We start from the raw sequence: 13,959 nt of genomic DNA, 5'->3' as shown, positions 1-13,959 counted from the left end.
TCCAATGTTGCCTTAGCCTAGGTAAAAATGGGCTAACATTGTTTGGGTAAAGATAATGTTGGTCCATCTTCCAGGTAGACCTAGAAGTCATTCCATACCAGAGAATATAAATGACTGAGGGTCATGGGAAAATAATCAGGGTGATATCGAAGCTCAGAGGTATCTAAAAATTATAAAACAACATGACAAGCTTTAACTATAAATTAAATACAATTAACAGAAAGAAAGAAGAATAGCTAAAGGCTCCTCTCTCCTTTGAACAGTTCCTAAAAGGAAGACATTGAGTATAGGAGAAACTGGTCATACACCTTGATTAAAATCACAAGCAGCATGTTAAAGAAGTAAAGAAGCTGGGGCACAGGAGTTAGCAGGTCGGGGCTTTTTCAGGAAGTGGGAGTAGCAGCAAGAGGCAAATGCCCAAGGACCAATGGCGAGCAATGGCATTGGGAAGTCCGTGAGACTCGGGGAGGTCGTGGTTGGAATGAGGGAGGGCTTTGGACTGAACAACTGGCAGCTGGAATGGCAGAGCTGATGACAGCTGGGATATCTGAGACCAAGTGAGCAGGACCTGACTGAATGGGGATCCCACCTGGGGATAATTCGGCCTGAGAGACCCACTGGTGTGGCAGGGTTGGTCTTCCTCTGGTGGGTGAGAGCCAGTGGAGGATTGACCTGGGTGTAGAAGAATAGAACAGAATTCTTCTCCTTCTCCTTCTCCTTCTCCTTCTCCTTCTCCTTCTCCTTCTCCTTCTCCCTCCCTCCCTCCCTTCCTTCCTTCTTCCAGGTTTACAAAGTAAGCATATTGCCCCCAACTATCTGGGTCCTCATTTTACTGACCTCAAAAACATGGAAGGCTGAATCAACCTTGAGACGGTCAAGATCGAATTCCTGGCAGTGAACAGAATCAGCCTGCAATACTGCATTCTAACAACTGCACCACCACGGCTCATGTGGTTAGGAATCCTGAATTCCTAACATCCCATTAGTTTTACTAAGACTAATTGCTCCAAACGTGGCCTTCTAAAGATAGTAAACAATGGGAAGTCACAACATGAAAAATTAGGACTCTCTTTCTTCTTCTCCATAACTGGAGCTTTTGTTTGAGCATAAGAACAATTGTCTGTATTTGCATTCAGGTCTCTTCATGGAAATGATATCTCCACGCTCCCTGAAGGGATTTTTGCTGATGTTATCTCCCTATCTCATCTGTGAGTATCTGTACCATTAATGTAAGCATTTGTTACTTTTATTCCAAAAAGGGTTTCTAGATTGGTGTTTGGAGATACAAAGAAGAAAGCACAATTTGTTTACTTTTGTTTATTCAGCTGTGCAAAGATGCTAGGCACATGTCTTCAGTAATAACTGCCCTGGACAAAGTAATTTCAGAAATTTTGTTGGTAGCAGTGTTCTTGTTCTGTAGTGGATAGGAACTGATGTAGTGCAGCTTGATGAAATGTGCTGAAGTTCCTTCTGGCATCTTTCATCGTGAGTTAGCAGCTTAACTTAATACACTATTGCGTGCCTACAAGGGAAACTAGCTCTTGAACCCTCTGACTCTCCTCCCAAGAAACTTGAATGTGCATATGGTCTTCTGCTGCAGTTCAGAGGAATGAAGGGCAAAGACTTCTAGACCTAGGCTGGATTAACACATGATTTGTTCATCTATGACTTAGCAAATTGTGATTTATAAATTAGAATTTGGTGTGTTGAGTGAACATACCTCAAAACTTTAAAGAACCACGACAATTACAATGATCTTAATCTTGAATTCATAGTGTTTTTTTCTGGTAATTGGCTAGGGTATTCTTCCTACCTCAGCCTTAAGAATATATATATCTTTTTAGACATGCTTATGAGTACTAGATCCTAAGAAAATTCTACACACCCTCAATTTACATTCATCGCACAGTCTGTAAGCTCAGAGCATGAGTGATATTGTGCATGCTGCTGTTAACTCATAAAATATGTCTATGGTCATTTTTAGACTTGCCAACAGAAAGGGAGGGGGGAAAGGGGTTTGAAAGAGCAGTGCGCAGCTTGGAAACCAAAAGTGCATTCCATAAATAGTTTTCAAAGATAATAACTAGGTGACTGAAGTTTCTGCTGCACATAATTCTAACTGGATAACATGATTGGTGATTCTTGGCTATGGATGTGTCTCATTGGTGATTTGAATTATGATACACCCAGGGGGTGGGGGAAAACCAGGGTCATGGGTGACAATGAATTATGTGTCTCAAAGTCGGCTACATAAAGGCAGTGCTGGACACGTGAACTCCTTTTGAAGTTTTGGAAGTTTGGCTTGAGACTCATGATTTAATTGGGGTAACTGCTGGAAATCCTGACAGCTGCATTTTACTTGAGGTGTTTAGCAGATTTAGCATCAAGCATTAAAACATCAAATAAAATGCTGAAAATAGAGACTATTCAAAATGCAATAATATATCATTTAAAAACAAATGGAAGTAAAAATCAAATTATTAATCAGATCTAGGACTTCTAGAGGCATTTCTGCAGAGTAACCAGATGAAAGGAAGAGATTGTGTACTTTGAATAATTATATAGACTTTATGATTCTTCCCGCTGTGCAGAGCAATCGGTGCCAACCCCCTGTATTGTGACTGCCAAATGCGCTGGCTCTCAAGCTGGGTCAAAACTGGCTACAAAGAACCTGGCATAGCCCGTTGTGCTGGTCCTGCAGATATGGAAGGCAAACTTCTGCTCACAACTCCAGCTAAGAAGTTTGAATGCCAGGGTAAGCTATAGAAGCAACAAGGAAGATAAAAGAGCCCTCTAAATGTTTTCAAAGACTAGTGGGAAGAACTACTTCTGACAATTCTGAAGAACAGCATTGCATAAAAGTAAAGATATCTTGGCTATGTTACCTATAGTTTGTTCTGCCCAGCTGAGTTGCCTGGGACCCATGTTGGGAGGGGGCACGAATGTTACAAATCTGTTGAAGTTAATATTGGGCCTATTGGGGGGGGGGAAGAAATGAGTCATGGAATTTATTAAGATGCACACAGATGTGATGAAGATACAGTGAGGAAAGTAGATTCTAGCCAGGGAAGCCAATAAAACTAACCCAATATCCTTCAAGTAATCCTCGACATACGACCATTTGTTCGGCAATGGATCAAAATTATGATGACACTGAAAAAAAGACATGACCTTTCTTTGCCCTTACAACTGGCACAGCATCCCCCACAGTCACACAATTGCCATTTTCAAGCTTCCCAGATGACTTCTGAACAAGCTAAGTCATTGCGGAAGCTGTCGGTTGCAAGGCATAGTCACATGGTGTCTCACTTAACAACCCTGGCAAAATAGGACATATAATCAGGTGTGGTCATGTGACGCCTCACTTAATGACTTCACACTTAACAAATTTTCTGGTCCCTATTGTGGTTGTAAGTTGAGTATCGTTGTATATAGTTCCATGGTATTGAAGATTATGAAAGATAGATTCTGAAGGAAGGCTTAAAGGACGGGCAAAGGCATAACATTAGCTACATCAGTCTGGTGCCTTATAGATATAATGAGATTATAATTTCCAGAATCTCTAATAAACCTCATAACAGGCCTTGAGTCTGAGCCCTTTCTTCTGTGTATGTCACACCAATGTAGAATTCTTTGAACACTTCTTTTACTTTTTCCTGTGAAAACTTATTCCTGTGAAAGAAGTTGGGAGTGGGTGAGGATGGAATCCTGTTTGCTTTTGCAGAAAATTAAGACTATTTTAACATCAGGACTCAGTATTATGTTTAGGAATAGGTGGATGGTGTTCTTTTCAGCCATTATCCATGGTTTCAGCTGCTGGGAAAAGGGCAATACCTTGAAAGAGATTCCGATCAGGAAGCACCCAGTCATTATAATCAGATATAAGAAATGCGTCTTTACCTATTTCAGCTATATTCATGCAATGTCTTTTTCTATTTGTGTAGGGCCTCCCCTACCAATCATCCAGGCCAAGTGTAACCCCTGTCTCTCCAATCCCTGCCAAAACAAGGGCAGTTGTCAAAAAGATCCCCTGGGATCCTATCGCTGTGTCTGTCCCAGTGGTTATAAGGTAAGTAGTGAAAGGCAGGAGGATGGGTGACCGAGGAAAAAAAGGGAGTGCATTTGCTGCCTATTTAAAGTCATATCTTGCCAAGCCTCAGATAGCTGGCCAATTTTAGAAGTGAGGTCTACATGGATTCAAAAAGATACATACATACATACGTACATACATACATACATTCATATATACATACATGTGTGTGTGTGAGAGAGAGAGAGAGAGAGAGTATATGACAGACTGGGGGGAAAACATCTATATGGGAAATGGTGTGTTCTCATAACACTTTTAACCAGGTTAATGAAAGACATAAGTTCATTCATACAAAATGCTGAGCTTGGTTTGCCTTTTTGTGGCTTCGAATGTTGTGCAATGCCCTGGATTACTTTATGTTTCAGTGTAAATAGTCCTCAACTTACAACAGTTTGTTTGGTGACTGTTTGAAGTTACAAGAGCACTGAAAAAGGTGACTGACCATTTTTCACACCTACAGCTGTGGGCAGCATGCCAAAGGTCACATGATCAAAATTCAGATCTTGGCAATGGACTCCTGTTTATGACAGTTACGGTGTTCCGGGTCATGTGATCATCTTTTATGACCTTCTAATGAGAAAAGTCAATGGGGAAGCCAGATTCACTTAACAACTGTGGCATTAAAGATTGTAAAATGAGGCAAAATTCACTTAACAGCTGTCTCACTTAGCAACCGTTAATGGTGGTCATAAGTCGAGGTCTACCTGTATTGTACAAACCCAGAAAGTGGGTCAGTTCAGTAGTGAAGTTAAACATGTTCTGTAAACATAACCAATTGTTCCTTTGACATTGAGAAAGAAAGAAAGAAAGAAAGAAAGAAAGAAAGAAAGAAAGAAAGAAAGAAAGAAAGAAAGAAAGAAAGAAAGAAAGAAAGAAAGAAAGAAAGAAATGGGGAGAGCTACTTCTGTTAACAAAAACAATTTAAAAGTTCAGGACAATTTATATATAACAAGTTAGTCTTGTTTCACTGTACATAGATGACTGGTGACCAAGTAATTGATTTTCAAAATTTGCATTGGCCAGAACTTTTCCATTTAAAGTGTGATTGTTTCGTTTTATTTCCTTATCCCAGGGCAAATACTGTGACCTATCTGTTGATGGTTGCTCCCACAGGCCCTGTGAGAATGGTGGGACCTGCCTGCCTCAAGAAGGAGATGGAGCCAGCTTTAAGTGAGTGGCAGTTCAAGGTTTCAGAAAGAGTCTCTGACCTAAAATGGTGTGTGTGTGTGTGTGTGTGTGAGAGAGAGAGAGAGAGAGAGAGAGATCTTGGTTATCTGCAGTATGTTATCTGCCAAGAACCTGGGCAGAAAGAAACCTATTACAAAATTGCCAGATGTCAATAGTATAAATCTAGCTCCATTTTCTCCCTTAAGCCAGAAACAAACCCTGAAAAGTATTGGGAAGTGTTTATTCAGTGTTAATCATATATACTTGCACTCCACGATTTAGGGGAAACGAGAGGTTTTTGGTACCTACATACATAGTCTGATTCTGCAGGCAATTTATTTCTGTAACTATGGCTTGGGATTTGGGAGACAAGCCACTGGAATACTTGTATCCCAATGGATTACCAACGGTTTCGTCTTTTGATACTCTGAACCTTGATGTTTCCCCTCCCACTCTCCTCCTCAGAATACAGCGTAGGCAGCTTTCTGGGAAACATGCCATAATTAGTAGCTTGAAATAAACTGCAGGCAGCAGAGAAAAAAATGGGGCCCTGGCCGATCTGTACATCCAATTTGCTAAACTGCTAAATGGCTTTTCATCCTATCACCATATCAACATAGCATCTTTTAGCATCTTTAAAAGCCAGCACATAATGTCCCTTGGGAATAACAGAGCTTTCCCCCTACACATGCCGCTCTGTATTATCCCTTTGTAGAAAGATAGCAAGAAGGAACACAAACGTTCTGATCAAGGGCATCAGAGCCTGACAACTCCCTGCATTTGTTAGGCAAGGTCACCAGTTTTTTTCTGTCCTTTGCTTTTTCCTCTAAAGTCCATTCAATAGAAATGCAAATACCCATCATGTTATGCAACTCACAGCATACACTCACCTACAATATTATTTTCTACTTTATGTGTATCTGTTTGCAGTGTGTCGTGTGTGTTTGTGTGTGTGTTTGTGTATTCTATGACTCTCCATTATTATACGTGAGGTTCAAATAGTATTGCCTCAAGAAGTACCACATACAGTCCTCAAACACAGCTATGAAGGTTGTTCTGAAAACTTAAATAGTTAAAATAATAATCTACAGCTTCCCCTTCATTGGAATAGATTTAAGGAAGTTAACTGAAATATAACTCAGGTTCATTATTCTCACATTTGTGTTTTTCTCTAGTCCTTCCTAAAGGTCCCACTTTTTCTTTTTGGTGTTAGCATTGAAGAGCATATGCCATCCCATCTGTCTCAGAACTTAAAACAACTTTAGCTCCTTCTCAGTTTAGGGCCTTCTAGAGTGGTCCAACTAGCTCTTGCAGTTGGAGACCAAAATCCTTGTTGTATAAGAATGGGTAACAAGATGAAACACAGAGAGTTATGGAGACACATAACCCAGTTTCAAACAAGAAGTAACATCCCTTATTTTTCACCTTTCTTGAAATTTAGATAAGGGTATAAATTCCAGAAAAGCCTAAAAGAAAACGTTTCAATCTATCAAATAGCTCTTATTTCCCTTATTAATAGATGTGCTTGTGTGGATGGATTTGAAGGCCCAAGATGTAATCTGAAGACCAATAGTTGCAACAATAGTTGCAAGAATGGGGGCACGTGTGTTAATGGGTCCACTAACCACACATGCTTGTGCCTACCCTTCTATACAGGTATGACTTCAATTGTAAACTACTGCCTATAGTGGGGGAGTGAGGTGGGTGGGGTTGCAGAGCTTCTGCTTTTATTTCTGAAGGGAGCAAAACTGTCATAGTATCTAAAGTGACCTTATACAGTGTTGAGAATGGGGAGGTCCATGTCCAGACTACTAATATGATTTTATTATCCATTCCTTCTTATAAATTGTGTGGATTATAGTGGATAATTATGTTAAATGTATCCTTTTTAGGCAAATGTTTGTTTTTAACTTAAGTGCAGAAGACAGCTAGATAAGTTGCTTCATTCTTCTCATGATTAATTCTTCGTAATTGCTAAAGACATTGGAGATATTTTCTGTTGATTGGTATCTTGCTAAATTTGACATTTGGAAGAGGAAGAGAAAGGATTGAGTAGGCTTTCTGGCCTAATTGTCAAAATACTTATATATTTAATATGTAGCTCCTTGTCATTCTGTATGACCTAAAGCATTTGAATGGTTTCTGCATAATAGAAAAAAAAACATCTGTTTACTTATGTCACAGAATTTATTTATTGTGCATAATTATCCAAAACAGTGAAAAAAATGCAAGTCAACCACCTGAATTGGCCAACCTAAAAAGAGATCAGGGATATTTCAACTTTTGAATGACTGAATGTTTCCATCTCATAGATCCAAAAGGTGAACATTGCAGCAATATGTGTTTTTGTTCACTAATGCTATAATGCAGACAGGAATTTTTGAGGTCAAATATGGGCTTCCCTCCTTTTTGTGTACCATTTCTTTGGGGCAGAATGAGGCAAATTCAAGGAGAATTACTTATTTAATATGCTTCTGCCTTATCTCTGCATTTTTCCCACAGGGACATATTGTGAACAGCCAGTGGATGCCTGTTCTCCAGAACTCAGCCCCTGCCAGCATAATGCCATATGTAGAGTCTCTCTTGGTGGACCCAAGTGAGTAGGGGAAAGAGTGGAGTTTGGGGAGATAAAAAGATTTAAAACCAAATAGAGGACATTACCAAATAATGTGTGGTGGAGTTAAGAATAACATAGTTATATTCATTTCTTTAGCCATTTACTGGTTGGTGTATCTTGCTGCTCTTTTGAGCACTAGCCAGGCCCCCTCAATGACTGGATCTCATTCCTATTCCTGCCTCAAGGTGTGAATGTATGCCTGGCTATGTGGGAGATAATTGCAGCGTGGACTACAATGACTGCCTAGACCACCAATGCCAGAACAATGCCAAGTGTTTTGATGAACCAAATGGTTATTCCTGTCTTTGTACTGGTGGTTTCAGGTAAGGACGCTAGAAGGAGATCCAGAATTCACATAATTTCTTCAAAAATACCAAGTGTTCTGCAAAACTCAAGACCAAGTTTTCCTTTTATTGCATAATTAACCCTTTTCCCGGTTGCCTGAAATATAGTCAGGAGAAAGAAATGTAACAAGACTAGTGTTTGCAGAAACACATAAAGACTTATGAGTAAGTAGCTGTTTCCAGGACGGCTTCACTCACTACCCTTGCAAGACGGAGATCCTGCAGCATCTTTCATGTGCTTTCAACAATAGGTTGATCACAATGCCACCTGTGTAGGTGTTTGTTTGAAATCTTATCCAACTTGTTTCAAGTAACAGTGTACAAAAATAGATGTCACAGCATTCTCCTTCCACCAGGGTTGGACCATATTTTTATTTACTCGGGAAATGGCAGACAGCAAGTTGAACAACACATCTGAGTTCCTAAGATACAAAGTATATGATTATTTGAATTATGAGAAAATATTAATAGCATTTATACACCTGGGTGCCAGTGGTGGTTTATGAGATGCTGAAAATGAGGAATCCATTTAGAACATTGGAAAGATAAGGGAACACATCCTGCTTCCAAAAATGTATCAATTTCGATAGCTGATTCTGACAATAAACTTATGCCCTATTCTATGCTTGCTTCATTCTAGTGGTCAGCTCTGTGAGATCCCACCTCATGGCTCCTTTCAGTCCAGTCCCTGTGAGAGAGCGGAGTGCCAGAATGGTGCCAACTGTGTGGAGTTAGGCAATCGCGCCTTATGCCAGTGCCTTCCTGGCTTTGGAGGGCTCAAATGCGAGAAGCTATTGAGTGTCAATTTTGTGGATAGGGACACATACCTACAATTCACAGACTTACAGAATTGGCCCACTGCCAATATTACTCTGCAGGTAAAAGAGATTTAAGTCTCCGCCTCAACCCTCCAAGAAGCAGCATTATCTACTTTCCTGTACAACGGTGGTTTTCCTATCTGTTTTTCCCCCACTCTCTTGTTCTCTGCAGGTCTCCACAGCTGAAGATAATGGGATTCTCTTGTATAACGGGGACACTGACCACATGGCAGTAGAACTTTATCAAGGCCATGTGCGTGTCAGCTATGATCCAGGCAGTTACCCTAGCTCAGCTCTTTATAGGTAGCTCTATCTTTGGTTTCTCATTCAAACTAAGGGCAGTTTGATGGAATGTGAGCAAATTTGTCTGCATGACCCTACAATCTGCACACTGACTTTTGGGGGTGAAGGGGAGATGCTAAGGTTTAGATCAGGGTCCGACAGAGTATGTTGTTGAAAGCAGAGAGTGATCTTTAAAGAAAGTGTTGAATGAATGTTGGGTGGTAAAGATTGTAGATGTTAGATGTTGTGAAAAGGGTGTATACAAGAGCCTTTCTCATCCCATCTCTCTCTTTTCTCCCAGTGCAGAGACCATCAATGATGGACAGTTCCATACAGTGGAACTGGTAACATTTGAGCGGATGGTAAACCTATCTATCGATGGAGGTGACCCCATGACCATGGATAGCTTTGGCAAGGCCCACACTCTGAATTCTGAGGCTCCACTATATGTGGGGGGTAGGACTGCAATCTCTGTTGGGGAACAGGGAAGCAATATCCTGCTGAAACCAGAGAGAGCGTCAGTTCTTTCCAACACTTCCACATTTTACAAGGAGGCTACCCTATGGACTAGGAGGTTCTAATAATTCTTAGTTTGGACCATTTATACACTATCAATTGGGAGGAGGAGGAAGAGAAGGCTTTCTTTCTTTCTCCTTTTCACAACAGAGGCCAATATGTAGAGACTCAACGAGACAAGAGGCCCTCTGGCAGGTGGAACGAAATAGTGTAATTGTCTGGGCTCAGTATTCACTAAATTGGTATCTCTGGCTTTTAACATTTCTCTACAATATATTAGGCCAGCCTTCTCCAACTTGCTATGCTCCAGATAATTTATAAAGTTGACTAAATTGCAGTCCCAGCATGTTTAAAGTGTAGCGGTTTGGGAAAAGCTGGAGGCTGAGACTTTCAAAGTTTATTTCCTTGCATCAGTCATGATCTTACTCACCGGCACGCTGATCTTATTTTCTTATTCCCTGCCTGACGTTTCTCCTATGGCCCTCTCTCACCAGGCATGCCGGTGGATGTGAACTCTGCTGCCTTCCGAGTTTGGCAAATCTTGAATGGTTCCAGCTTCCATGGATGTATCCGCAATTTATACATCAACAACGAATTACAAGACTTTACTAAGACTCAGATGAAACCTGGAGTTGTGCCTGGCTGTGAACCTTGCCGCAAGCTCTACTGCATGCATGGCATTTGCCAACCCAACACTGCTCATGGACCCATTTGTTATTGTGAGTCAGGCTGGACTGGGCCCCATTGTGACCAGCCCATTACTAACCCTTGCCAGGGACACAAGTAAGTGCAAGTGTTAAAATTCTTTTCTGTGAGATCTGGGGAACACAATCTTTATTTGGGGGGGGAGGAATGTGGAAGAGCAAATGTGGAACTATGAGAACACTTACAGGACATCTGCCATAAGAACCCTGCCTGTTCAGAGCTGCTATGACATATGTGGCCAGTCACAAAATATCCAGGAGACAAAAGAATCCTAGATATGCTCTATCTTCCCAGTGGAGACTTTAATAATGGACTTAGATGTGCGTGAAAAGAAAGTGTGCTTGTTTCAACCATCACATACCAATTCAGACAACAAAACCTGGAACATTTTGGTTCTGAGTTTTAAAAGAATAGATATCTTTTATTCTAACTTCTAATTTAATTTTGTTTTAAATAGAAGAATTTATAAAGAAAATCAAGTGGTCAGAAAATGTGGTTGGCACTAAGTGAAATGTACAAGGGCACCTTAGAGCTAGTTTGGTCTAGTGGTTAAAGCACCATGCTAGAAAGCAGGGGACTGTGAGATCTGTTCCCACCGTAGCCATGAAAGCCAGCTGGAGGATGATCACCTCACAGGGCTGTTGCTGTAAGAACAAAAATAGGAGGAGGAAAGTGTGTTGAATAGGTTTGCTGCCTTGAGTTATTTGTCAAAATAATAAAAGTGGGATACAAATAAATAATTACTGTTCAGCGCTTATCTTGCCTTGAAACCATTCATGCAAATCAGATATCATTGCAACGCTGTGATCAGAAAACATGTATTGAGAGCATGTGTTTTCATTGCTGAAAGATTTATGGCACACAGGGATCCCTAAATTACTGTCTCAGATTCAGACTTGTAGAGAAGAGTTCAAAAGAGACACTGGCTTAAGTGCAATTACATTTATGTACCTAGCTTTATGTCTCCTTTATCTTCAGGTGCGAACATGGAATCTGTATGCCTCTTGATGCACTTTCCTATAGTTGCCAGTGCCAAGATGGTTACAAAGGAGCCTTGTGCAACCAGGAAGTTGAACTACGCAACCCATGCAGGAGCTTGGAGTGTGTTCATGGTCAGTGCCAGATCTCAGATGCAGGAGAGGCCTATTGTGAATGCAGCTCAGGATTTGATGGGGATCTCTGTGATCAAGGTCAGAAACATTTCTGTTTCCATGTGTTGACCATTAATTACTAATGACATTAAGGGAATTTCCCTTCTGTGCAAAAAGTTAGGTTCATATTTTTGCTGGCAAGTCATATTAACCCAGCCCTCTGTAAATGATAGAAACCTTATTCAGGAATCAACTTTCTCCTGGAAGTGAATATTCTACCAAGTAAAATATTTCTTCTCTGAGTCTACAGGAAAATTTCTTGGCATATCAGCTGCAGCATAGGAGGTCCCTGTAAACAGCTTCTTCCAATTTTGGTGGTTATCAGTGACTTGAATAATGAAGGGACATGAGCAATGCATCCACAATTCCCAATGTTTAAAATATAAAATGATTCTTTACTATCAATAAAATTGTATCTTCTTTGGCTTACAATATTAACATTATTTTAGATGCCCTTCACTAGAATCCCCCATTTCATGATGATTATGACAATAAAAATGTCTGTTATGTGATGACATTCTTAAAGTCATCCTTTTGCCTGACCTTTCTGTTTTCCCCAGAATCAGAGTGTCGGGGAGAGGCTGTGCGAGATTTCCATCAAGTCCAGCGAGGTTATGCTATTTGCCAGACAACACGCCCAGTCTCCTGGGTGGAGTGCCAGGGATCGTGCCCAGGACTAGGCTGCTGTGGAGGACTGCGTCTTAAGCGCAAGAAATATACCTTTGAATGCAGCGATGGTTCATCCTTCGTGGAGGAAGTGGAAAAACCTAGCAAATGTGGCTGTTCCCATTGCATGTAGTCTCCGGTGAGGGGCAGGCCATAACCAGTCACCTCGGGGTGAGATCTGCCCTAGCAGAAGCCTTGGGAACAGTCTGGAATTTGAGCAGTTTTTTTATTATGGTCATGGTGGTTATTCAAGACAGAAGAGACAAAGGTGTAGATAAGAGGTTTGTTTGTTGTTTTTTCTGCTGGCAAATCCAGCTGAACAGATGTATTTATATCCAGCACAGATTCCACCTGGGGCCACTGATTGGGCACACCATGGATTCTTATTGAAGATCTCTACAATTGTTTGTGCTGCCCAATGTAATGTCTTAAGAACCATGCCCATGGGTCATGCCTGGCCTCAGGAACCAGTCATTTTGTATCTTTTGTACCTTAACTGGAATCTCCTAGCTGCACCATGCCTTTTTATCCCTTTTGTTGGCCAATTCTACTTTTTCTCTTGTTGAGTAGCTTCTCTTATTCTCACTCTTACTACCTGCTCATGGTAACTTCATCTTCTGTTTATGGGGCTAAATTGCAAGCAGTACAGTGACCAGGAGCAAAGGGAACATTATTACACGACTAGAAAAATAAAAAATACTTAAGAAATTGAGAAAGGGATTGTTGCTGCCTACAGCATAATGGTTATAAGACACTGAGGAATAAAACATCTTAGACATGCAATTGTATTGTAGTCATTAATTTTAAATCTGCCTTCATTTATTAATAATTTTAAAAAAGACAGAATGGCTGAACCACTGGCATTAATATTGTTATACTGTTACAATTTGATGCTAACTTATTCAGAAGTAAAACCTATTCAAACCCATGGAATTTAATTTCTAAATAACCTTGTGATTACTTCCTGCTGACAGGAAGGAAAAGGACTACATCCAATTCTTGTTGCAAATTTTCCAATTGCCACAATCATTTCTCTTATCAGTCTTCTTTACCCTAAAATCATTTTTTTTTTTGCTACATATCACTTGATTATTGTAACAAATAAGTTTGCATTGATGGAAGATGTCAGCTCTACTGTTTGTTGCTATCATCTATAGAATAATCTTGTTCACACCAATCATTATTCATGGAAGGAAGATGAACAGCGTGTATCTCTTGCATTCTTGCATTCAGCTTGTTGTATTATTTTTCAGCCCTGCAATAGGATGCAGCAGGTGTTCCCATAAAATAGAACACTTGTCCTTCCATAATTGAGAGAGGAATGAGATTGGGACTTTGCTACATCCAGTGGGAATAAGATGGAGCAAGGCATTTAAAATAAAATAAGATGAGATGCCTTCTTTCTATCTCCAAATCCCTGCTCGAGGGAAGGCTTTTGTGGAGTACTTTAACTGCAGGAACAATTTGCTCAAGGTTTCCTATCAGTAAACGAATGTTTGTACTTCTTACAATTAGTTGACACGTACGAGTAATACTAGTAGCTTTAAGTAACAAAAACAAAGCAGATCTTATGTATTACTGTAGATGCAAATTTTACAAAAAA

The 13,959-nt window shown here is 40.3% G+C and overlaps 1 protein-coding gene across 2 annotated transcripts in view; it reads left to right on the top strand.

The window, feature by feature from the left end:
- The window catches only part of SLIT1 (slit guidance ligand 1), a 145,401-nt gene extending 131,648 nt beyond the window's left edge, over positions 1–13,753 (top strand). Inside the window, exons 25-37 of one of the 2 annotated variants that reach the window (XR_015743520.1) lie at positions 1,137–1,208; positions 2,592–2,755; positions 3,945–4,069; positions 5,163–5,260; positions 6,777–6,913; positions 7,760–7,853; positions 8,060–8,197; positions 8,859–9,096; positions 9,209–9,339; positions 9,620–9,892; positions 10,329–10,617; positions 11,518–11,729; positions 12,251–13,226. Coding sequence is in view for 1 of the 2 variants with exons in the window: in XM_026701093.2 (XP_026556878.2) it covers positions 1,137–1,208; positions 2,592–2,755; positions 3,945–4,069; positions 5,163–5,260; positions 6,777–6,913; positions 7,760–7,853; positions 8,060–8,197; positions 8,859–9,096; positions 9,209–9,339; positions 9,620–9,774; positions 10,329–10,617; positions 11,518–11,729; positions 12,251–12,489 (2,092 nt within the window). In the remaining variant the exon portion in view is untranslated. Of the gene's footprint in view, positions 1–1,136; positions 1,209–2,591; positions 2,756–3,944; positions 4,070–5,162; positions 5,261–6,776; positions 6,914–7,759; positions 7,854–8,059; positions 8,198–8,858; positions 9,097–9,208; positions 9,340–9,619; positions 9,893–10,328; positions 10,618–11,517; positions 11,730–12,250 lie in introns of both variants that reach the window. The other variant, XM_026701093.2, reaches the window with a different exon arrangement.
- The last annotated feature ends 206 nt before the right edge of the window (positions 13,754–13,959 follow it).

Source organism: Pseudonaja textilis, chromosome 4 (assembly GCF_049901715.1).
Source record: "Pseudonaja textilis isolate UNSWEBS1 chromosome 4, rPseTex1.2, whole genome shotgun sequence".
NCBI classification, from domain to species: domain Eukaryota; kingdom Metazoa; phylum Chordata; class Lepidosauria; order Squamata; family Elapidae; genus Pseudonaja; species Pseudonaja textilis.
Note: the sequence above shows the minus strand (reverse complement) of the source record. Positions and strands in the feature narration are given on the sequence as shown.